Here is a 24848-nt window from a genome sequence, read left to right as displayed (position 1 = left end):
ATATGTTTTGGGGCATGTTTTAGCTATTTCAGCTCTGACGTGCTAATGCTGATCACTTAAGTTTGAACACTTTTGTTTTCTATTGTGTTTTTTTGTTCATTCGATTTTAAATGTGTGTGTGTCTCTGTGTGCGTGTGTCTATCACTTTATAAATGCGTTCAAGTGTGTTCATGTTTTTTTGTTTTCTATAGTGTGTCTTTGTTTACGTGTGCATCTGTCTTTGCTAACGGGTGCGAGAGCCCCACGGACACCTATGTGTCACACTCCTCTTCCTAACCGCACTTCTCCCGAAGGCATTGGGCGTCGCTAAGCAACCTGGTGGCGTCGCTGCTGAACTCCATGAAGTCCATCGCCTCCCTGCTGCTGCTGCTCTTCCTCTTCATCATCATCTTCTCCCTGCTGGGCATGCAGCTGTTCGGGGGAAAGTTCAACTTCGACGAGACGGTCACCAAGAGGAGCACCTTCGACAACTTCCCCCAGGCCCTGCTCACCGTGTTCCAGGTGGGTGCAGGGCCGGCCTCCGCTGGGGGTCAAAGGTCACTCTACCAAAGGAGAGTGAGGAATACACAAAATGTCTGTTTCTTAGAAGTCTGTTCATATGAACAAGCCGACTTAGCTGGGTCTGCTTGATTTTTGTTGTGCCGGATCCTCCTCCCGAGATCTGGCTCCTACCATGTTCCAGACAGTCAGTTCCTGTCTACTACAGACAGCGCTACACCGCCCACACCTCCTCAGACACCTCTGTTTAGTGCTTTTAGCTTTGATCGATTTCATCACAAGAAAACACACACTCCCATTCTTATTTTCAGTGCTGTCAAACCCCTTGCGATTCTCCCCCATGATGAGAGGTGCAACACACATCAGATGTATTCGTGTAATAAAGACAACCATATTCAGCACGAGCACGCTACGTTGCGAGCACGCGGACCATTCCTTGTGTGTTGTGGTCAGATCCTGACGGGCGAGGACTGGAACCAGGTCATGTACGACGGCATCATGGCGTACGGTGGCCCCGCCTCCTCGGGCATGGTGGTCTGCATCTACTTCATCATCCTCTTCATCTGTGGAAACTGTATCCTGCTGAGCATAATACGCACACACACACGCATGCGTACGTACAGACACATACGTGTGCATGTGCACACACACACCCATGCACACACACATGCACAAACACACACGCATGCACTCACATGCACACACACACACACACTCTCTCACACACACACACACACACACACACACACACACACACACACACACACACACACACACACACACACACACACACACACACACACACACACACACACACACACACACACACACTTGTGTGCACATGAACGTATGCACACACAGCTGTGTCCGTGCCGTACACATCGACCCATACACATCCGTACACATCTACAGTCATAATTACATTTCCTTTCAGTCTTTAATTTTTCCCTCAAGTCGTATGAACAGACATCCTGCTGAACGTCTTCTTGGCCATCGCCGTTGACAACCTGGCAGATGCTGAGAGCCTCAACACGGCTCAGAAAGAGGAAGAGGAGGCAAAGAAGAGGAAGAACAATGCCATGTACGGTGTAGCTGCTAGCTAGCCTGTCGTATCCTGGTGTACCGCTAAGTGAACACTATGGCCTTGACACTGTGGTTAACTGAACGTGGTCCCGTGTCCCTAGTGAAGCTTTTAAAACTTGTTAAATTAGGAATATATTTTTGTTGTTGTTTTAGTAAAAAAGAAAAAATGAAATACTTTATTGATTTAATTTTTGTATTCTTGTGTTTATTCCTACAGCTGTACAATTGCTGACAGGAAGAAAGTAGAGGCCAAGCCAGAGAGCAGAGAAACCAAGGTAAGAGAGAGTGTTGAAGATCTATTGAATTTGTTTGGTTTCTGTTGTTTAAATTATATTGTGTTTATTGATAACTTTAACATGTTTGCTGTCGCTAGGCTGAGGAGCCAGAACCAAGTAATTGTACTGCCTTAAACTTGTATGTGACGTGAAACAATAAATAATCTTGATTCTTGAGATGATTCAATTATTTTATAGTGTCAAGTTTCCTATCTAACTTTGTTTTGGATATATATTAGTGCATTTATGATCTTGATTAATGTCCTTTTACAGTAAACTAAGCCTCACAGTCAAGTGTTGTGTTATTTATTGACAAACCTCTCAATGCCTGTAGGTGGCGGTAGAGAGTGGACTGGAGGAAGATAAAGAGCCATACCCTACTTTGGACACTTCGGGTAAAGCGTGTGTGTGTGTGATTTTTTCTGTGTGTGTGTTTGTGTGTGTGTGTGTGTGTGTGTGTGTGTGTGTGTGTGTGTGTCCTGGTGTTTTTGGGCCTATTTAGCTATTTGAACTATGATTAACTTTAACCACTTTGAAACGTTGTAATGTTGAGATGATGGTGTTTGGTTTCCCCAGCGTGTGAAGAGGAAGAGGAGGAGCTACCAGAGGTTCCTCCGGGGCCACGCCCCCTCAGGATGTCCGAGCTCACCATGAAGGAGAAGACTCCGCCCATCCCCGAGGGCAGCGCCTTCTTCATCTTCAGCAGCACCAACCCGTCAGTCACATCACACACACACGCACGCACATGCACGCACGCACGCACGCCCACACACACACACACAAACACACACGCAGACAAACGCACGTGCATATGTACACACAAACAGACGCACACACTTACTGACACACATACTGAACAAAATCATAAAACAGACATTTACATACGTCATCGTAACCTCCCCCATACACACACACACACACTTACAATTAACAATAATATTATAAAACACAGACATACACTTACACACACGATCATACAACGCACACACACACATGCCCGTACGCACACACAACCAGACACACATTCACAAATGCACAAGCCTTTGCTCTTACTGCCACTATGCGTTGCTGCTACTCAAAAACCCGTGGATCCTTGTCTTTCCTTCTCCGCGTGACGTCTGCAGGTTCCGCGTGCTCTGCCACAAGCTCATCAACCACCAGATCTTCACCAACCTCATCCTCGTCTTCATCATGCTCAGCTCCGTCTCCCTGGCCGCGGAGGACCCCATTCGCAACTTCTCCAGACGCAACTTCGTACGTTTAGACACCATAACACGGGTCGTTAGGTTCATGAGGACATGGGGCTCGTGTGGCGGCAGGATAGTGGAGCGGTCGATGGGTTTAACTCACCGGCTGGAAGGTACTGGGTTTGATTCCCAGCTGGTTGAATCCTTTAAGGAGATGCTCTAACCCCGACCTGATCCTTTATGAGTAGTAATGAGTTCACTCCGAGTGGCTTTGGATAAAAGTGACAGCGAAAAGGCCAAAATACTGTACAATGTATTTAGGGGCACTGTATTTAAGGTGTTTGATAGCATTGTTTTAGATACATACAGAATGTTGACTGCTTGTTGTTTGAGTATGTTTATGCCACACCCACTGCTTCAGCCATTGGCTCGAGCATTCCCTTTGATCGTACCCGATGTTAAAAATGTGTGTTGGGTAAACCATCATCTTCATCGTGCGATGATGACTCTAACCTGTGCCTTGCCTTTTTCAGATACTTGGTTATTTTGACTATGCTTTCACCGCAATCTTTACTGTTGAGATCCTCTTGAAGGTAAATGTGGCCGGCTGTGCTGTGCTTATACTGTACTGGGTAGGACCTCAGTAACTCCCTGCTTGTTTGTTTGTGTTTATCTATGTGTGTGTGTGTGTGTGTGTGTGTGTGTTTGTGTCTGTGTCACTCTGATTACCTCCTCAGATCCTAAACAATGCAGATTATGTCTTCACTAGTATGTTTACATTTGAGATCCTCATTAAGGTAAACAATGGTAGGGACTGTTACCGTGGCAACAGCAACCCCCCGCCGCTTCCGAGCACGCCCGTGCACGCCACTTCCTCCCGCCCTGGTGTTTCATTCAAAATGGCCGCCCACCTGTCTTATTGTTATGGAGTCTTGTCCGTCTCTGTGGAGACCATGCGTTATATTTTAGTCATTTTATATTGTCTATATTCCATCAGTCACTCAATAATTGAATGTAATTACATAGTAATACTGGAGGTTACTATTTGTCAATATATTTTTTTTTTCTACCTTTTTGTGGAACGCTGTTATTTTCTCACAACATCGTTGCAGTTAGATTGAAATATTTATTTGCTAAATCAAAACAGGATCTTTTTTTCAGAAAAAAATAATTATAAAAAAAGTCCTAGTTTTTGAGACTTTTTGTGGATCTGGTACTGTTACCGACAGTCATATCACAGAAAGGCTATATTTTCTTCTGGAATGTGCCGGCCTCTTGAATAGTGAGAGTCACTTTTTGTGACCACTTGTGTCCACGTTCAAGCCAATGACCCCCACTGTGTGTTCAAGTATTTCACCCCGGTCAACGACACTCACCCTCTTCACCTTGTTGCCATGTTCCAAGTTCCTTCCATGGAATCTGCTTGTTCAGTTTCAATCAACAAGGACTCCATTACACCACTATTGCACTTTTTTTTATTGAGTGTGTATGTGTGTGCGTGCGTGTGGACATGCATGTTTGTTTTTCACACTGCATTTTGAACACTATCTTATGTGGTGATGATTACTTGGATCAGCAGCTCAGCTTCATGAATGTTTTAGGACATTACATTTCATTTTTACACAATGATATATATCATATATATTATAAAAGCAGCTTTGAGATATTTTTCTTTGGCTAGATATTTTTCTAGTTAAAAATATTGATTTGTCACTGCATTTCATGGAAGTTATATTGACTGCATGCTTAAATTCAGTAAATGAATCAACATGTTTATATGTCTATTAATATGAATCCAAATGTCTATATCCAGTCCTTACCCTCACCTCTGCGTGTGTTCAGATGACAGCGTTCGGCGCGTTCCTCCATAAAGGGGCGTTCTGTAGGAACTACTTCAACCTCTTAGACCTGCTGGTGGTGGGCGTGTCTCTGGTGTCCTTCGGAATTCAGTAAGTTACCGTTGGATCGAACATGTAGAAGGCACCACTCATGTTGGATGTTGATCAAAGTCCTGCTGTTTCAAGACAAGATCGCACATATACATATCTCAGGACAGCTGCTGAACTGCTTCATGTCTGTTCTCTATGTTATCCGATTCACACATGACCCCATACAGGAAATACTCCGGAACATTTCTGGGATATCTTTGTTGTGTACGGGGAATGGGTTTACCTAGTGCTTTGCACCTGGTTCTATGAACACCCTTACTGTACCGACTGCGATATATTGTTTCACCTTCATCTAACAAATGTACTTCTTGTAAGTCGCTTTGGGTAAAGTCATCTGCATAATGCCCTAAATGTAAATGTAAATGATTAGACTGCAAAAGGGGCTTGATATTCCTTTTCCAAATGCATGAAGACATTCAACGTGAATGTCTAATCGTTGCATCTGTTGCAATTTTAGATACATTTTTCAACTGTTCCTAATATATATGTAAATTTGCTGCTTCAATGACAGTCTGGAGCACATTGTTTGAGTCTTGAGTGGCACGGTTTGGGGCGAGAGACCCTGACGCCCCTGGCGTTCCCTCACCAACAGGTCCTCTGCCATCTCCGTGGTGAAGATCCTCCGCGTTCTCCGAGTGCTGAGGCCCCTGAGGGCCATCAACAGAGCCAAGGGACTCAAGGTGAGGACACATGCAAAGCTCTTCCACCTAGTGGTGCTTTCCGGATTGACCTGTATTTGTGAGGACAGCCCTACTTTCATGCAAGGACAATTTTTGGAAATCAGTGGTCTTTCAGTGGGGAACTCTCCCTTTTCCTCTTCCTCAGCACGTGGTCCAGTGTGTGTTCGTGGCCATCCGAACCATCGGTAACATCATGATCGTCACCACCCTGCTGCAGTTCATGTTTGCCTGCATCGGGGTGCAGCTCTTCAAGGTAACGTTGTGGATGGCCAGTGATGATGTTTTGTATTAGTGTGTGTGTGTGTGTGTGTGTGTGTGTGTGTGTGTGTGTGTGTGTGTGTGTGTTTGTGTTTGTGATCAAATGCGGGGGCCTTGGTCTGAGAAATTACAGATTGAAGAACCACTCTGTTGAGATGGGTCCACGGGATCTTTGCTGTGCTTGACAGTTATTTTGACATAACATCTTTTATGGTGGTACTAAATCTGAAAAATGTCACCCTGATGACTGCTGCCATCCCATTGCGTATTATTAAATTGCCTCACTTTTTCTCTACAGATCAAATTGAGTTAAAGAGAAAATAAATGGCGATGTTCCTATTTTTAAACACTCATGAATTCAAATGGTGATAAAAGGTTATATACAGATGTTAAGTGCAGGTTTATTCCTTCAACCCAATGTTTTTCTTTGTTTGGTTCCTTGCAGGGCAAGTTTTATCGCTGCACAGACGATGCCAAGTCAAGCCCTGACGAGTGCAAGTAGGTCCATCTTCCATCTTGCGTTAGCACACCAGCTGCCGTACTGTGTCTCAAACGCACTGTGTGAATCTGGATTGGTTTTTCTCAGAATGTGCTTATGGTTGGTGTCTGTGTGTGTGTGTGTGCGTGTGTGTGTGTGTGTTTGTCTCATTGAAGTTAGTCACCTCTTTGATAGATTCACCCAATAGCGGCATAATCAACATATTCAAAACAAACTGATGAAAGCTGATGTCATGAACAAGGAACAAGAAAATAGGCCAGGCTTCCCAGCATTGATCTCTATCAAGACTTTGATCTGGGATTCAATCAGGACTTGTGTGAATGCCGTGTCGTCGAGCTTGAAGTCGCTATGTTTACATAATATACCTATTGACTCCTTTCCTTCCGACAGGGGCAACTACATCCAGTACACCAACGGCGACACGGCCCTGCCCATGCTCAGGGAGAGGAAGTGGAACAACAGTGACTTCAACTTTGACAACGTTCTCATGGCGATGATGGCCCTCTTCACCGTCTCCACCTTCGAGGGGTGGCCCTCGTGAGTAGTACCCCCTGTCAGGGTGCATGTGTCTCCACTACACACGGGAATAGTGGACCTCACGCCAGAAAGGCTTTAGAAGTCAGGTGACTCTGTGTAAAAAGAGACAAAGTGCATGTTGGGAGAAGGTTTGGTGCTTGAATGGGTCAATTACAGGACTTTCACTGAGGAGACTTGGATACATGGCTTATATTATTATTTTTAGACGGTGGAATGTGGTTAGGTTTAGGGAACACTAATACTTGGCTAGCTTAAGGCAACACAACTACTTAGATAGGTTAATGGTTAGGGTCAGGCTGAACGCCCTCTCTGCCAGAAGGCCTGAAGGTGCACACTTCTGTCCACACCTCTTTTTGTGTGTTTAAAAAAGAGTTTCACTGTGAGTCTGTGTGAGTGCGCTTGCGGTGCATCCATTGTGTGAGCGGTGCACGTACAACCCGGCCCTGCCTGTGTCTCCCTGCAGCCTGCTGTACAAAGCCATCGACTCCAACCGGGAGAACATGGGTCCCATCTACAACTACCGCGTGGAGATCTCCATCTTCTTCATCATCTACATCATCATCATCGCCTTCTTCATGATGAACATCTTCGTGGGTTTCGTCATCGTCACCTTCCAGGAGCAAGGGGAGAAGGAGTACAAGAACTGTGAGCTGGACAAGAACCAGGTAGGAACCGCGGCATGCAGAGCCCGGAAGAACGCGGGTGTGTTGGGGACGGACACAAATAATGTCTGGAAGTGTCCAAAATAGAATTAAGGCCTGCACCAAGCAAGTGAAAGAATACTGCCTACATTCCTGCTGTATGTGCTTTGCTCCGCCAAACAATATGATTCTATTTCTGATTCTATTTGGGTCGCGCTGCGAATATGAGCCGAAATCTGCACTCTGTGTGCTTTGGGCTTAGGAAAAGGATTCAATCAAGGACTAGCAGCAGCATGAAGGAGCCTAGCTGAGCAAATGCCAGGCATAACTTTTATACTTGCTTCTTTAGAAATCACACCAAAACACTTCATCGCTTATCTCTCTCATCAAATGTTCTACCAGCAAAATAATTAATGGCAAGTTGAGGACCATGCTTCCTCACAACAGGTTCATTCAACTCTCTGAGCCATGTGTGTTTGTTATGTCTCTCTCTCTCTTTCTTCTCTCTCTCTTTCCTCTCTCTCTCTCTCTCTCTCTCTCTCTCTCTCTCTCTCTCTCTCTCTCTCTCTCTCTCTCTCTCTCTCTCTCTCTCCAGCGCCAGTGCGTAGAGTACGCTCTGAAAGCCCGGCCTTTGCGCCGCTACATCCCCAAGAACCCGTACCAGTACAAGTTCTGGTACGTGGTCAACTCCACGGGCTTCGAGTATGTCATGTTCGTGCTCATCATCCTCAACACCCTCTGTCTGGCCATCCAGGTGAGCGGTCCCTTGAGATCCACTTCTTGACAGCAAAGTATTGGATTTGAAGAGCTTTAGCTGAGATTTAGCTGGAGATCAAACACAATGAGATTGAAACAAATGCCTTTTGGGTTTGAGATTTTCGCAGGAAGAGGGGGAGGCGTGTTACGGCCCAAGGCAACTTTGTGATACAAAATGTTCAAGTAGAACATTTTCTACTCGGACATTGTGTGACTTTTTTTTATTCAGTGACAATGTGTTTTTTGGAAAGAAATTATGAATAAATGCATCATGTTTTCAAACCCAAAAATAATCGTGATTATGATTTTTTCCATAATCAGGCAGATTGTATAATGTATAAACACATAGGGGAGAAACAAATATATACTAAATAAATAGTCACATAAACCTACTGTGCATTATTGCCTTTCTTTTTGTCCCACTCCTTTAAGTTATATCCTATTATTATTTTTGATGTTGAGTTTTGGATGATGATGATGTGTATTCCAGCCTTGTTTGCCACTTTCTCCACGGCTTCTTGTCCCCCGCAGCACTATAAGCAGTCTGACATGTTTAGCTCTGCCATGGACATCCTCAACATGGTCTTCACCGGAGTGTTCACCGTCGAGATGATCTTGAAGCTCATCGCCTTCAAACCAAGGGTACAACTCTTCTCTGCTCTCCTCCCCACTCCTCTGCTCCTCATTTCTCCCCTTTCCTCTCCTCCCCACTTCTGTCCTCTCCTCCCCACTTCTCTCCTCTTCACTTCCCTCCTCTCCTCCCCTCTCCTCTTCTCCCCACTTCTCTCCTCCCCACCTCTCTCCTCCTCCTCTCTGACCTCTGACCTGCGTCGTTTCATTGCGACTCGCAGTGATCGATGCGCCGGATCGGAACGCCGCTCCGACATTTCAGATTTCACTTTCACTCTCAGGGACACCAGTTAAGACATGTGAGAGTTAATGCGCTCCGGCTGGGCCGAACGGTAGAAGTCTCACTGAAACGACGTGCGGAACCGAGACCTTGGATTCCATTCATCTCCCTCTCTCCTCACCTTTTCTTTCATCTTCTCTTTCCTTTTCTCCCTCTCTTTTGTCACCTTAACTCCTCTTCCTATCTCCCTTCATCTCCCCTCCTCTCCCCTTTCCCTCTCCTCTCTTAACTTATCCGCCATGTGATTCTCCTCTTATAGCCTTATTTCTAACCTTTTACCCAACCCCTTGTCTCCCTCCCAACCCCCCCCCCCCCCCCCCCTCCACACTTCATCCCCTGTGACCCCTGACCTCACTGTGTCTTTTTTCCTTTTCATGACCCCCTCTCCCCCATCCCTCTCCACTGTTACCACCTCTCTCCTGGCTGTACGTTACCGTGGCGACCAGGGCTACGTGGGTGACGCCTGGAACGTCTTTGACGCTCTGGTGGTGATCGGGAGTGTAGTCGATATCGTCCTCAGTCAGGTAGACCCTCGTAGACCCCCCCCCCCCCCATCCCCTTGAACTCCTCCTCCTCCTCCTCCTCCTCCTCCTCCTCCTCCTCCTCCTCCTCCTTCTCCTTCTCCTCCCCCTACATCCGCTGCAGCACTTTCCTTTCCTTATTTCTTTCTCGCCTTCCGCCCTCCATTTCTCTCACTGCTCTGCTCATGTTGGTCGTTTCGTAGTAGTTTGTTGTTTTCTCTGAGCTGGCGTTGTTTTGGACTATCTGCTTTTATTACAATTCGTTGTGCACAAGGTCGGGGTTGGACATCATAGGCTTTGGTTCACACACAACACACACATCAGCCGACACTGACCAAATATCAGTATAGGTGGATCAAATCCAAAATGGCTTGTAAAAGGTTCAGTAATATACTGGTGTCGGACAGAAATTTCCTATTACATTCCAAATGGAAGCATCAGTCCTAAAAAATAGGACAGACTGTATGATCTATTTATTGGCTAAACTACACTATATATATATATATATATATATATATATATATATATATATATATATATATACAGTGAACAGAATGATCCATATGAATCACTTAGTCAAAGGCTATGATGGCAAATCATTCATTTTATTAACAAAGCACTGAGTCAGTGAGGGATCAGTGAACTTTTAACTGTCATTTTAGTTCATGTTACAACACAATAACAAAACTGTTTAGGAAATGATGAGTCCCTCCTTCCTCTCTTACTGACTCGGTGTATCCTAGAAATGTTTGCTTTATCCGTCTCTTGCTTCTTCACATTTTATTGGCTTTTCATGTTTCTGTGTGTGTGTTTCTCTCTCTCTCTCTCTGTCTCTCTGTCTCTCTGTCTCTCTGTCTCTCTGTCTCTCTGTCTCTCTGTCTCTCTGTCTCTCTGTTTCTCTGTCTCTCTGTCTCTGTCTCTGTCTCTCTGTCTCTGTCTCTCTGTCTATCGTCCCTCTTGTTTTCTCGGGGCTGGTGTCTGCAGCACTATTTCACTGATGCATGGAACACGTTTGACGCATTAATTGTTGTGGGTAGCGTGGTCGATATTGCCATCACTGAGATCAATGTGAGTAGATGTGTATCACACACACACACACACACACACACACACACACACACACACACACACACACACACACACACACACACACACACACACACACACACACACACACACACACACACACACACACACACACACACACACACACACACACATCCCAACTCCCCATCCCCTGCCACCCCCTCTGTCCTCTGTGTTTGCCTTGAGTTCACCTTGCAGTGTCTCCGGTCAGGGCTGCATTCAGGATCACGATGTGTAATGGTTGGGATCATGTAAGGTTTAGCTTTGACTTGTATTTTCCATTCGCAAAAAAATAAATAAGCGAAAACATGATTTAAATGATTGGACAAATAACAAATCGACCCCATAAAAGGTTAATTAAAAGCCGTTAACCGGGAAAAACACAACTTGTGTTACATCTTCTATACATAATTCTCGGTATGTTCATTGTGAGACTTTTTGCAAGGCTTACCGCTAGAAACTGCAAGGAATCTCCTCCCGCTGTTTCTCAACATCTTTAAACCATGTGCTCCATGTGTCCTCGAGTCATTGCAGAATTATTTGTGGCGTCTACACTATTGGAAACACACACACACACACACACACACATACACACACATACTCATTCTGGTGTGGGTCTCTGTAGATGAGATGGTGTACAGAAGTAAAAAGCATGCATGCTTTGTTGTCAGACCTGCTACGTTCAAGTAGGATGTATATCACATTTACAGGCAACCGTTCAAAGGAGCACCATTCACTTAGGACAGACGCACGCTTTTCTTAAGATTTGTACCTGGCAAACTCAGTTTAACCCTAGGCTTTTGGTTTCAAGTCGGCAGCCCTTCCTGTCGTCAAGGTGATAGTGGAACCAGGGGTAAGAAAAGCCCCTCCCCTAATATGCAACCCCCCCCCTCCCCCCCTGCTCCCCACCCACCCCTTTTTGTCGTCCGTCCGAAAGTTGAACGGTTCAGTTGATGTCTTTTCATTGTAATGATCTGTTGCCTGTTGTTTTTGTCAAAGCACTTCTACATCAACATAAACGGTTCGATAACATGCGAGGGGTTCATTGATGCTCTTGTCCGTGCTTGTGTTTCACCCACGGTTTGCACGGGTTGAATGGACCTTGTCGAGATGTCTGGATACATGACTCAGATTTGATGTGCCGTGCGGTTCCGTGCTGGGTGGTTTCTTGGTTGTAAGCCCTTCATCGAGGAGGCTCGCTCTGTGCTCCCGATGTGAGGGATACGAAGGGCTAGGATAGGGTTGGTTGAGGCCACTCTGGGTACGGTATTAGTTTCTCCAGGCTAAGCTTGGAATTTACTTTTTTTTACGGTGTATTCCAACTTCATTAAAGAGGGGTGAAAGTCCCACAGATGTACCACTAGCTGCACAGCTGGAAAACACCCTGGCCATTCGTCAAATTAAGAAAAGTCTTCCTACCATGTCAATCTACAAAAAAGCGATCTTTTGACACCGGACATAAGAGCTGTTTCCCCTCGGTCACCAAGAGCCCCTAGCACCATCTCCATCAGGGCTTCTCTCAGTAACTCAGGGAGGTCTTGGTGACCAGACCAAGGCTATACCCTCTGAGGACCTGCTGGCCCAGACCAGCCGTACTCCATACAGCATGCTATAGTGGCATCCTTTCACTCTACATAGGATCCATTTGGTGTCCGAGCGCGCCTGTGTGTGTATGTGTGTGTGTGTGTGTGTGTGTGTGTGTGTGTGTGCGTGCATGACATTGTATGTTTTTACTGTGGGACAAACGTATCGAAACAACATGCATGTCTTGACCCCAACGTGCGGGTGAGCAAACGATGAAACAACTCCTAAAAAATTTGTATTTTTGTAATCGACCACAAAATATACATTTAGTTAGGAGGTGGATGAATGATGAACGACCGAGTCGAGGGACATAATGTTTCAGTGAGTGAGACACCCCTGTGTCACCGTGTCCGGACGGCCTCGTCCGCCTCCTCTCCGTCTGCATGCTGTCTGTCCGTCTGCCCGTTCCCCCGGTCACGCCGTGCGCCTGTGTTACAGAACCAGGACAGCGCACGCATCTCCATCACCTTCTTCCGCCTGTTCCGGGTGATGCGGTTGGTCAAGCTGCTGAGCAGGGGGGAGGGGATCAGAACCCTGCTGTGGACCTTCATCAAGTCGTTTCAGGTGAGGGGAGGGGAGGGTGGGGGTCCATCCACGGGGCTCCACTAGGGATGCTTGATTATGGAAAAAAAATCATAATCATGATTGTTTTGGTCAATATTGAAATCATGATTATTTTAACGGTATTTTTTGGGTTTAAAAACATAATGCGCTTTTTAAGAATTTCTCTCAAAGAAAAACACTTTGTAAATGAGAACTTTGAAATTTCCCAAAATGTTAAAATCGAAAGTACTCACAATTGAAAATGATGTGCAAATATGTATCCAGCTGTTCTTCTAAATTAAATATACTTAAAAAAAAGAAGAAGAGAAGAATCAATCGTAATCGCGAAACATCGAAATCATGATCAAATTCGATTATTTGCACAGCTCTAGGGTTCATCCCTTCATTAGAAGTAGAAGGTAAAAAATCGTTGACCAGTCGGGTGAGAGTGTTCATTGTGGTGAAAGTGATGCCCCTGCTCAGCATTAATCATGAGATGAGACTATGAGACATAAGAAATTGATATTGCTTTGGTCAGAGAGTTGTTTGCAGGAGGGGGCAGTGTCATCCCAATGGTTACTACTTAGGCTAGCTTTATGATCCTTTTTCTAAGCATGCATCGTCAAGTATGAGGGTTATAATGAGTGGTGTTGCATAAATACAGACTTTTCCCCCAAATTCAGGCTCTTCCCTACGTTGCCCTTCTGATCGCCATGCTCTTCTTCATCTATGCAGTCATCGGAATGCAGGTATCGTTGTTCGACCTTAGCGCAGATGAAACTTTACACTGCAAAGACTCAATTTGGTTGTTTTTACTTTTAACCTTTGTTCATTAGAATAGTGTCCACCCACCATCAATTTAGTTTTTTATCTGTGAACAAATCAAAGTGATGGTCTCCAAGAGTTGCATAGGCCAAAGCTCCAACGATTGGGTGACAGTGCCTTCTGAAACCTGTGAGATGAGACAAGGAAATGCTTCTACGAGAGACAAGGAAAAGCCTTGAGAATGACTAAGATTGATTGACATCCAGGAGAGCTAAGCGCTTCTATAAGAACAGATTGGTAGTTACATAGTTTCAGAAATCAGACTTTAGATTTTTATCTAGAGCCTGATGGCCGACAAGCTGGAGGTTATAAATGGTCATAAACATTAGTAACCATCATTTTTAATGAAAAGTCAGGGCAATGAAGATAAGGCGGTTCGATTGCCTTCCAGCGGTTGAGGAAAATGTGTCCTTTGGTGTTCTTCAGGTGTTTGGGAAAATAGCAATGGTGGACGGAACACATATCAACCGCAACAACAACTTCCAGACGTTTCCACAGGCTGTCCTGATGCTCTTCAGGTAGTGGCTGTTGTTTTTGTCGTGGACATGCATCCATATGAATTCTGTGTATGGCTGTCTGTGAGTTGCCACAAATGGTGTTTTTGGTCATTTGCTTTGTACATTATTATCGTGGTCAATGCGAAGCACTAATCCAAATCCATTCACAGGTGAGGTCGAGAACTATACATAAAGCTTATCTATATTGGAACTTTTCTTTGTATTAATGATTGTCCTTTATTGTATTATCACAATTGTCCTTTTAATGTTTTTACAACGTGATGAGGGTTCTTTACAAAAAAAGCCCATCGCCAAGTCGCTATAGGATGGATTTCTAGGTGCTATAGGTTGATAGTTTTCCTTTCTCCTCCCCAGGTGTGCGACAGGTGAAGCATGGCAGGAGATAATGCTGGCCTGTATGCCGAGCGAAAATTGTGACTCTGAGTCGGGGGAGAAGAGCTGTGGCAGCGGCTTCGCCATCATCTACTTCATCAGCTTCTACATGCTCTGCGCCTTCCTGGTAAAGTCTGAAAGCTCCACGTGCGAGATTCAATGACATAAGATTCTTCATCCAGATTAGGTCGTTTATACTTGATGGGATAGATTCTACTACTGACAACAAGTCAAAAATAAAAGTTGCTTAACCAAATGGTTCTTGCCTTTGTCAGATCATTAACCTGTTTGTGGCCGTCATCATGGACAACTTTGACTACCTTACTCGGGATTGGTCCATTCTGGGGCCACATCACCTGGATGAGTTCAAGAGGATCTGGTCCGAATACGACCCTGAAGCCAAGTAGGTCTATACAAAATATGTGTGTTCCTCTGCTCGGGGATACGATCGACGTACTTCTATGTGGATGTTCTTGTGAAGATCTGAACTAGCTGAACCAGCCGCATTGTGGGCTCTGCTTCAATCCCTAATGCTGCTAATTCACATGTCGCTGGGTGGAACTAAACATCCCATGGACCAAAGTCAATCAAATAACAGACCAAACGGGGGTTGTGACTGCAGGGGTCGGATCAAACATCTGGACGTGGTGACCCTGCTGAGGAGGATCCAGCCTCCCCTGGGCTTCGGGAAGCTCTGTCCCCACCGGGTGGCGTGCAAGGTGGGTGGTGACGTAGGAGGACCCCACGACCAAAGCTCTAGTGCAGAGATATCATAAGAGAACTGAGTGCTATGTTCAATTCCAGTGTTACCGCAGCCAAGGAAGCCCAGTGCAGACTCATAGTTTTTCGTCAAGTGTACTGTAGTGTTGTCTTTATACATATGGATAATGTGCATTCATTTACGTATCTTCAAAGCGTACGAGTTTGAGTTGAACTGATGATTAACTGATAGATGAATCGGCTCTTATGAAACCTCTCTCTATTTCACTTTTTTTTGTTCCAATTCTGACTCCTGAAAAGAAGCACTTTGAGAACAAAACGTTCCAGACCTGCGAGGAGAAGGGGCTGATTGTGTCTGCATTTGATTCCTCATATCTATGACTTTCCATGACCAGCGTCTGGTGGCGATGAACATGCCTCTGAACAGCGACGGCACGGTGATGTTCAACGCCACGCTGTTCGCCCTGGTCCGGACCGCGCTGAAGATCAAGACTGAGGGTGAGCAGCGGGCGGGGCCAGGCTCTGGTGGAGATCACCGAGATCACAGTCAAAGTCAACTTTATTGACAGACTGACCGTGCAACAGGTTACACTGTGGACCGAAATTGCGTTTCCCCATACTCCAAATGTGCTATTAATATATTTGCCACGCAACATATAACATAATGATATGGTAACGTAACAACATTATAGTGCAAGAATGACCACAACAAATAAACACCACCTATACTGACAGACAATGCATACATTAAACAGAATATTCACAGTATTTGTAAGAGATAGGATGGTTATTAGCATTCCATAATATCAGACCAGATCAACTCAAAAATATGCAACAAAGTGATCCTCAAAACATCATCATGTCTTTTCGTTTTCGCATTGATGGTAAAACACATATGCTTTGACATCACTAGTTAGTGTGACAGGTGCGGAGCCATGGGGTGTTTCAGCCCGTAGAGGGCGCTCCAAGCGCTGTCGTGGCCACATGTTACCATATGTTGTAACCCAATTCTTCCAAGATCTCCACCTGCTCCACACACACTAAACACATTGTTCAGAACATTGGCACCAAAGTTGTGTTCTTCAAGGAAACAGACGGATCTCCACGGTAACCTTAAAAAGGGAAATGTGAAAAAGGGAAATGTGAGTGTGTGTGTGTGTGTGTGTGTGTGTGTGTGTGTGTGTGTGTGTGTGTGTGTGTGTGTGTGTGTGTGTGTGTGTGTGTGTGTGTGTGTGTGTGTGTGTGTGTGTGTGTGTGTGTGAACGCAAGGGAGACCTCATTACCCAGAGTATTTGTGAAAGTTGTCAAGTGCATGTAATTAATGAGTCTTTGCTTGTTTGGTCCTTTCTTTGTTTCTTTTTGTCTTTCTGTCTTTGTTTGTTTGTTTGTTTGTTTGTTTGTTTGTTTGTTTGTTTGTTTGTTTGTTTGTTTGTTTGTTTGTTTGTTTGTTTGTTTCTCCTTTCCTTTCGTTGGCCAGGTAACCTGGACCTGGCCAACGAGGAGCTGAGGGCGGTCATCAAGAAGATCTGGAAGAGGACCAGCATGAAGCTTCTGGACCAAGTGGTTCCAGCCGCAGGCGGTCAGTGCTGTTCCACAGGGCTTGCTAACCTAGCGGCCTGCTTGGCTCCATCTTGGTTCTAGACACGAGCTGAGTTGAGCAACTGAATGTGTAACTCCCCATTCAGTTCCTCCACCCTGCGAGGGTTTAGAACCAAAATGGCCACTAGGTGGATAAGGGGCCCATAAGGGTGTTAAAATGCCATAAATACCAGAAAACGGGCAGGCAAAGGCATAAAAGTGTTCATTGTAGAACCAGAAAACTGAGAAAAGCAAGCATTTTGTAAGCTTATCACAACCAATGTTGATCATTTTAATTGACAAATTTAAATCCTAACCCTATTTAGAGATGGCCATAGACCACGTCTGTCACGCACACACTCACGCACGCACGCACGCACGCACGCGCGCGCACAGTGTGTGTGTGTGCGCCGCACACACACACACACACACACAGAGTTCAGACACGTTCGTATCATTCTTCTCATCTCTTCCGCGGCTTAAAGAGCATCCAAACGTATTCAACCTCCTGTCGCACGACATTTCCACTGGTACCTTATGCTAACCCACAGAAGCTCCATTTGCATGATGCAAATATGACCCACACAAAGTGTGATTGGGGCCGTTGATGCAAGAAAACAGCATACCTACTGGGAATCCTGTGATGAACCGATTCATCCTTCAAAATAATCGTGCACAATGTTTACCCGTCATTTGCATCTGCAAGCAATTATGTCAAAGGATAGAAAGGAATTCATTGTCCAAGATTCAAAATAGGTTCCAGCTAACAGGTTTTGGGTTCGAGCCCAATGAGCCCAATAACCCTCTACCTGCTCATTAATTACATGTAGCAACGAAAGGTATATATTGTCAGTTGCTATGGACAAATCACAAAATGGCAAATAATAATAATGGCGATTAGCAACCTCCCACGGATGTCCTCTCAAAACAGGGGTCAGTGACAGTGGATTGGATAAGAAGTCACCAGATTAGTCAGAACTGTTGAGCATGACTATAGTGGGTTCGGTGGCATCCTGTTCATGCAGGCATCACTCTGTGTAGCTAGCCACAGATAAACACCAAAGGAAACAAATTAGGTTGATTGTAGTATTCTCACGGCTAACTGTGAATTCACAGAAACAAGCTCCTTAACACTCCTTCTCGGCGGGACCATCCGTCTCTTGCTTCTTCACATTTTATTGGCTTTTCATATGTCTGTGTGTGTCTCTCTCTCTGTCTCTCTCTGTCTCTGTCTCTGTGTGTGTGTGTGTGTGTGTGTGTGTGTGTGTGTGTGTGTGTGTGTGTGTGTGTGTGTGTGTGTGTGTGTGTGTGTGTGTGTGTGTGTGTGTGTGTGTGTGTGTGTGTGTGTGTGTGTCTCTCTCTCTCTCTCTCTCTCTCTCTCTCTCTGTCTCTCTCTCTCTCTCTCTCTCTCTCTCTCTCTCTCTCTCTCTCTCTCTCTCTCTCTCTCTCTCTCTCTCTCTCTCTCTCTCTCTCTCCCTCTCTTTCAGTCTCTTATCTTCCTTCTGCTCCTTGGGCCTTGTTGTAATAGTAGTGTTGCTATTGCTATTGTATAACTTAACAAGTGTCTTTAGTAACAAAGACATCTGGTGGTTTTTTAACTGTTAAATATTTTGCTTTTGGCTTTCCGTCCACATGCAGTTTGCAGCAACAACACTCTGTTGTTTACATTTTGTATGCTTACAATCTTCAACGTGTCTGTGTGGTTTTTCAAGTGCGTAAAGACCTCATGCATGTATTTGTGTTAGGAACGACCCAATACCTCTCTCTACTTTACTCCTATTACTTATCTCTTAAGCACTCATCCATTTATGTTATCAAATATTTTAACAGTACAAATATAGATTTATAGGATGCTTTATATTATTATTGAAATAATTTACTTACAAAAACAAGCTATCTGTCAAAACAAATAACTATTACTTTATATCATCATAAAGATTATTTTGTTACTGGTTTCTCATTGAGAGTTCAGCATTAGCTCTACTCTGTGATACCAAATACCCTATTTAAGTTATATGACAGGCCTGACAACTGATGATATGCAATCTGGTACTTCTGTGTGTTGTCTGCTTATGGCCCTGCTTACTCAGCTCTGCTGAACCTATCTCCCCACATCTTTGCCGCTCTCTTTCTCTATCTCCCACTCGGTCTCTCTCTCTCTCTGACTGTACGTGTGTTTGTATTTATGTATGTCTCTTCCCCTGCTTGTATGTCTCCCTCTCTCTTTCTGAAGGTATCTCTCTCTCCCAGAGTTTGTGGCCATTGCCTTGCCATTTCTCAACTTCTTCCCCTTACTGACAGCTTTTCTTGGCAGTTCTTTGTTATTCTGGGGTATGGAATTGTAGGGTTACCTCTCTCTCTCTCTCTCTCTCTCTCTCTCTCTCTCTCTCTCTCTCTCTCTCTCTCTCTCTCTCTCTCTCTCTCTCTCTCTCTCTCTCTCTCTCTCTCTCTCTCTCATTCTCTCTAGAGCAGGGTTCTCAAACTCAACTTACCAGGGCCACCGGAGGTAGAGTCTGGGTCAGGCTGGGCTGCATCAAGTATTCCACAAAAAACAGGAGCACAACTGACCCAATCTAAGTTATTGATCGGGCTATCATTAGATCACGTTCGCTATGTAATCGCTGACAACACGGGACATTTAATAGCAGTTGGTGGAAACCGGAACATTTTAGCGTCCTTTGGCTTTTGTCGGGACTCAGGACACGCAACTCAAAATTGGGACTGTCCCGGCAAAACCGGGACATCTGGTCACCCTATCACAAGTGATAAAAAAGCGTGGCAAGCCATTCAGCAAAAATGTGTGTTTGACAACAATGCGCTGGCCACACTAACACTAAACTTTGATGTCAAGTGGCGGACCACAAAATATCATCCCGCGGGCCTCAATTGGCCCCCGGGCCGCGAGTTTGAGACCCCTGCTCTAGAGAATGCAAGTGACTCACAAGTTTGAAAAGGGAGACTACTTAAAAACAAGCGTGTAAGCAAGGAATATAACAACATCTCAAGCAATACGAGAAAATTCTCAGGAAACTTCCTAGGAACTATCTTAAGATGCTTTTGTGGATGTCGCCCTGGCCCTTCAAGTCTGAAGTGGAATTCAATGAGGGCGAACATAAACATGAACAGAGTCTTATGGGTTCTTTATGAAGTGTGTTAGACAGAGCCCTCCTTGGTGGTGCACGTAGCACCCTGCTCGGCTTAGCGTTGCACATCTTGCGATCTGTTCCCTGGCTCCTGCATCTTCTGCGGGCTGGCTTGCACAGTCTTGGACGTGTTGTTTGTTCGGAGTTCCCACAAATACTTCTTGTATTTGTGAGTTCTCCAGTTCAGATAGACATTTTCCTTTGTGTTCCTTCTGCTGTTTATGGCAGAAAGCAAAAATGGCCACGGGAGATGTCTGATGACGATGATCTGTAAAAGTTGGTGCCCAGGTCAAAACCATGCCATTCTCAGTGCTCATGGCTGAGAATGAAATAACTATGTGTATGATGTTAAGCTAGGCCTGCCTTGCCTGTGTCGGCTCATTTAGGCATTTTGAATGATAAGCGTATTGGGCTTCCTTTAATTTGGAAATACCAGTACTCTGAGGCTGCTGTGCTATTTGGAAAACCGAGAAGTAATCCACTAGTTAGATGTTGGAATGTTTGTTAAGCTGTATTGACAGAACAGATTTTTTGGCTGAAAGATACTGGTTTTGTTTTGTTTGTTTGCATTTTTTTAACCCGTTTTTATTTTTTCTTGTTGGCTCAGATGACGAGATAACGGTGGGGAAGTTCTACGCCACCTTCCTGATCCAGGACTACTTCAGGAAGTTCAAGCGACGCAAGGAGCAAGGCCTGGTGGGGAGGCACCCCTGGGATGGACTCAACACCACCATGGCACTGCAGGTGGGTGGCTGGCCTGCTGGCTCTGACTGTAGGCTCTGCAGCAAGGTCGCGATTGGCGTCTGCCTGTCATGTGTGGGGCTGACAAATGTCCAAACGACTCACCTGTGATAATGACTTACATGATGACTCACTTGTTATCGTGTTGGTATTTTACACTACATGTATTTGGACATATTCACAACATCATATTCACAATGACTTGCTCTAGATAGTGGCTCAACTGGGGAAACTGTGATATCCGGTCCACATGATCAACTCACATTCAGCTCCGCTATATAGAGGCTATGTGTGTGTATTTATGTATTTGTGTGTGTGTGTGTGTGTGTGTGTGTGCGTGTGTGTGCGTGTGTGTGTGCGTGTGTGTGTGTGGATGGGTTCAGGGTGGCTGTGCGAGAGTGAAAGGGGCGGGTGGGAAGAAGCTCCACTCACTTGAGTTGTAAGCATGCCTGTAAATCGCCTCTGTCTTTCAGACTTTTGACCTTTAACTAGTGCCAGAGGCAGCTGTTATCCCGGCTAGAAATAGAGTGTGTGTGTCTGTGTGTGTGTCGGTGTGTGCCTCTGTGTGTTTGAATGAATGTGTGTGTGTGTGTGTGTTTGTGTGTGTGTGTGCCCATGTGCGTTTGTATGCATACGTGCATGCGTGTGTGGGTGTGTGTGTGTGCTTGCGTTCGTGTGTTTGTGCGTGCGTACGTGTGTGTGTGAGAAAAAGTAGGCTTGTATGTGTGGGTGTTTGGCTACATGCATAATGAGAGGCATGTTGGAAAAAAACTATCAAGTGCACATTTTTCCAGTTTATTCTATGTTATCAATGTGTGCGCGCGCATGCAAATGTCAATGTGGGCGTCTGCCGGCTCACAGCTGTCCCCCCCCCCCCCCACTACACGCAGGCCGGTCTGCGGACGCTGCACGACATCGGACCGGAGATTCGGCGCGCCATATCATGTGACCTGCAGGAGGAGGGGCTGGTGGAGGCCAATGGAGAGGAGGAGGAGGAGATCTACAGGGTAAACACGGCCAGTGGAGTTGATGTGGCGCTTGGAGTCTGAATGGGATTAGAACGGGTTGCGCTGTCGTTCAATCAAACTGGGCTTTTAGTATTGCTGCATTTAACCACACAAGTTGCATCTCTTGCTCCCTCAAATTGTATTATTTTGATACTTTTTCTACCATGATTATCACAACGAGAGCCTCGTCGTCAAGACCAACTTGCTGGGCTTATCTTTATCTTTGTGTACATCGATTATGAATAAGTTAAATAAATTGAGTCATTGGGAAACTCCAAAAAGAATGTGGTATCCGTAGCTGGGTAACAGAAAAATCATATTGTGAGAGGAAGCGGATATAAGATCTTGTGGTTACTTCTCAGACAGAGCATCATGGTTTGATACCCTGGAAATGTAGAGGAAAACAAATTTCCCTGTTACCTGAGGCCAATACACTTTGACATGTCAGCAGGTGATTCACAGAATAATTTTATAGTTTGAACAGTTTGTATTGCATTTCAAAATGTTTACATGGCTGCTTAACTTGTGAATGAGTAACTTAGCCTATCTGTTACTGGTGAAGGCTTTCTGTTAATTATTGACATGCCCGTGTCTGCGGCTTCTCACCTGTTTTACCTGGTGCTGTCGTTTGTTATCTTCTCCCCACTGTCCCCACCTGTCCACACCCTTTCTCCCCTGTTTACACCTGTCCAAACCTGTCCACACCTGTCCACACCTGTCCACACCCTTTCTCCCCTGTTCTCACTTGTTGTTACCTGTCCTCATGTGCTCTCCCCCGTCCTACCCCGGTCTCACCCCGGTCTCACCCCGTCCTCCCCCGGTCTCACCCGTTGTCTGTGTCTCCCGGGCAGCGTAACGGCGGTCTCTTCGGCAACCACGTCTGCCACGCCAACGGGGACCAGCGGGGCTCCGCCCATCTGTCCAACGTCACCCAGCGGCCGCTGCAGGTGCTCCCGTCCCTCCCCAACGCCACGGGGGCCGGCGACGACGACAGGGGATGGGCGGGAGGGGCCATCGCCGCCGAGCCCGCCGCCACCGCCACTGCCACTGCCGCCGCCTCCTCCCCGCTTCAGCACAACCATCGCCAGGGCCCCGCCCACCTCCGGGAACACCCCGGCTGTGACGCCGCCAAGAGGCACCAGTCGCCCGTGTGCTCCAACGCCAACCTCAACAACGCCAACGTGCCCTCCGTGCGGCCCCTGGCCAACGGGACCAGACCCTCGTCACGCCGGGATCCCAACGGGGGCGTGCCGGCGTCGTCTGGCGCGGCCGGCCGGCACGCGGGAGAGCCGGCCGGCCGCAGGAAGTGGAACTCCAGCAGGTCAGTCGGCGGCGTTCAGAGGCGCGGCGGTATACCGTGGCTGTATTGCTGCTGGGTGGTGTGTGAGTGTGTGTGGGGACGTTTCTAGCCCATTTCTAATCGCAAGGCTCATGATTCTTCTCTTCCATGATCACCTGTGTATGCTGGATGACCATTCTCCGTCTCCTGCAACACGTACAAGCAGGACTGCTCCGTCTCCTGCTGCACGTAGGAGCAGGACGCGCTACTACGAGGCCTACGTCAGGTACGCTGGACGACGGGAATCAAGTGGAACAATTGAAACTTGTTTTAGCAAAGCTTTTATTTATATTTTTGCAACAGGCCAACGCATAATAACGTGTGTTTTTAATCATATTCAAACCGTTTTTTAATTGCAACGTTGCGGCGGCTGCGTCGACGAGTGGGTTCACTTGACGTCTTCTAACCACCAGGTCGGAGGCAGGGGGCGGCGCCTACCCCGCTATTCGCCGAGAGGAGCCGGGGGGCGGGACCAGTGATGAGGACTGGGGCTCGGGGGAGTACTACAGTGGGGAGGAGTTCAACGAAGACGACATCATGTTCACAAGAGACAGGTCGTCCCTTAAGACCTGACTTCCCCTTGATACTACTGTTATTATGTACTTAGGATTCAGCCTCGACTGTTCTCCATGCAGAGGGTTAAGGTGGGGAAGGGGAGCCTCAACTATTCTCCATGCAGAGGGTGGGCGGTGACAATGACACCAGGAGCCCCTCTGGATGTATTGCATGTTTTCTTAACTTTATATTTTTATCAACAACTTTCCTCTTGTTATCACATAATATATCGTCTGAAAATGTCTATTGTTTCATTGCAGAGATTATGCCCAGGATGTATGAACACAATTAAAACCTAAACTATCGTGTGTTATGAATCAAATGTTAAACTCCACGTACGCATTGTGTTCTACCACCCATTCAGGTTGTCTCACATGGACTACCATGACGCCGAGGGGGACCAGGACCCCGAAGCCCCCGGGGGTTACTATGACGACGACCAACAGCCCATCTTCCAAGATGGTTGTCGGTCACCCAAGAGGCGGTTTCTTTCCTCGCCGCAACGTGAGTTGATTCGCTGTTGTTGTCTATCCCTCTTTTGTCAATGAGCCCGACCAGATAATAGCCCAGACTAGAAGGGGTACAGGGGCACTTGACCGAGCCACCCTGGTTTCAACTCAGTCTAGTCATTCGAGTGGTGCTCAGGAGGCTTTGACGTTTCCACTGCTTGTGACATCGTTGTGTGGTGTGTTGTTCTTTTGTGTGACGTTGTCTGTCTTGGGTGTGGCTGCATGTTGTGCGTCGTTGTGATGCGTACGTTGTTCTGTGGTCGTGTTGTGTTGTGTGTTTGGTATGTGAGGATGTGATGGCTTGTGTTGTGCGTTGACGCGGGTCGATGTGTGTAACGCTGTGTGTGATGGGTCCTTCCCAGCGTCCGGCAGGTCCACCTTCAGCTTTGAGTGTCTGCGTCGCCAGGGCAGCGACGAGGACCCGCCCCCTCTCTCGCCCTCCTGCACGGCTCTGCCCCTGCACCTCATGCAGCAGCAGGTGATCCAGCACACACACACACACACACACACACACACACACACACACACACACAC

General features: G+C 46.2%; 2 protein-coding genes across 2 annotated transcripts in view; both read left to right on the top strand.

Moving 5' to 3' along the window:
* The window catches only part of cacna1db (calcium channel, voltage-dependent, L type, alpha 1D subunit, b), a 62125-nt gene extending 39791 nt beyond the window's left edge, over positions 1-22334 (top strand). Inside the window, exons 14-41 of the mRNA XM_056598558.1 lie at positions 294-501; positions 952-1072; positions 1465-1579; positions 1799-1856; positions 2191-2251; positions 2433-2571; positions 2981-3110; positions 3577-3636; positions 3781-3840; positions 4886-4992; positions 5585-5672; positions 5818-5925; positions 6376-6428; positions 6820-6966; positions 7430-7631; positions 8203-8361; positions 8895-9005; positions 9720-9797; positions 12903-13028; positions 13691-13756; positions 14259-14350; positions 14705-14849; positions 14998-15125; positions 15345-15441; positions 15838-15940; positions 16920-17021; positions 20771-20907; positions 21795-22334. Coding sequence (XP_056454533.1) covers positions 294-501; positions 952-1072; positions 1465-1579; positions 1799-1856; positions 2191-2251; positions 2433-2571; positions 2981-3110; positions 3577-3636; positions 3781-3840; positions 4886-4992; positions 5585-5672; positions 5818-5925; positions 6376-6428; positions 6820-6966; positions 7430-7631; positions 8203-8361; positions 8895-9005; positions 9720-9797; positions 12903-13028; positions 13691-13756; positions 14259-14350; positions 14705-14849; positions 14998-15125; positions 15345-15441; positions 15838-15940; positions 16920-17021; positions 20771-20907; positions 21795-21953 — 3160 coding nt within the window. The 3' untranslated portion in view covers positions 21954-22334. The remainder of the gene's footprint in view (positions 1-293; positions 502-951; positions 1073-1464; positions 1580-1798; positions 1857-2190; positions 2252-2432; positions 2572-2980; positions 3111-3576; positions 3637-3780; positions 3841-4885; positions 4993-5584; positions 5673-5817; positions 5926-6375; positions 6429-6819; positions 6967-7429; positions 7632-8202; positions 8362-8894; positions 9006-9719; positions 9798-12902; positions 13029-13690; positions 13757-14258; positions 14351-14704; positions 14850-14997; positions 15126-15344; positions 15442-15837; positions 15941-16919; positions 17022-20770; positions 20908-21794) is intronic.
* Positions 22335-22674: 340 nt separating this feature from the next.
* Positions 22675-24848, top strand: part of LOC130387188 (voltage-dependent L-type calcium channel subunit alpha-1D-like) — a 5388-nt gene continuing 3214 nt past the window's right edge. The window contains exons 1-6 of the mRNA XM_056596231.1: positions 22675-22710; positions 22763-23232; positions 23417-23476; positions 23664-23804; positions 24170-24309; positions 24677-24792. Coding sequence (XP_056452206.1) covers positions 22675-22710; positions 22763-23232; positions 23417-23476; positions 23664-23804; positions 24170-24309; positions 24677-24792 — 963 coding nt within the window. The remainder of the gene's footprint in view (positions 22711-22762; positions 23233-23416; positions 23477-23663; positions 23805-24169; positions 24310-24676; positions 24793-24848) is intronic.

Source organism: Gadus chalcogrammus, chromosome 1, assembly GCF_026213295.1.
Source record: "Gadus chalcogrammus isolate NIFS_2021 chromosome 1, NIFS_Gcha_1.0, whole genome shotgun sequence".
In the NCBI taxonomy this organism is placed as follows: domain Eukaryota; kingdom Metazoa; phylum Chordata; class Actinopteri; order Gadiformes; family Gadidae; genus Gadus; species Gadus chalcogrammus.
The sequence above is the reverse complement of the archived record's forward strand: the minus strand, read 5'-3'. Positions and strand labels throughout refer to the sequence as shown.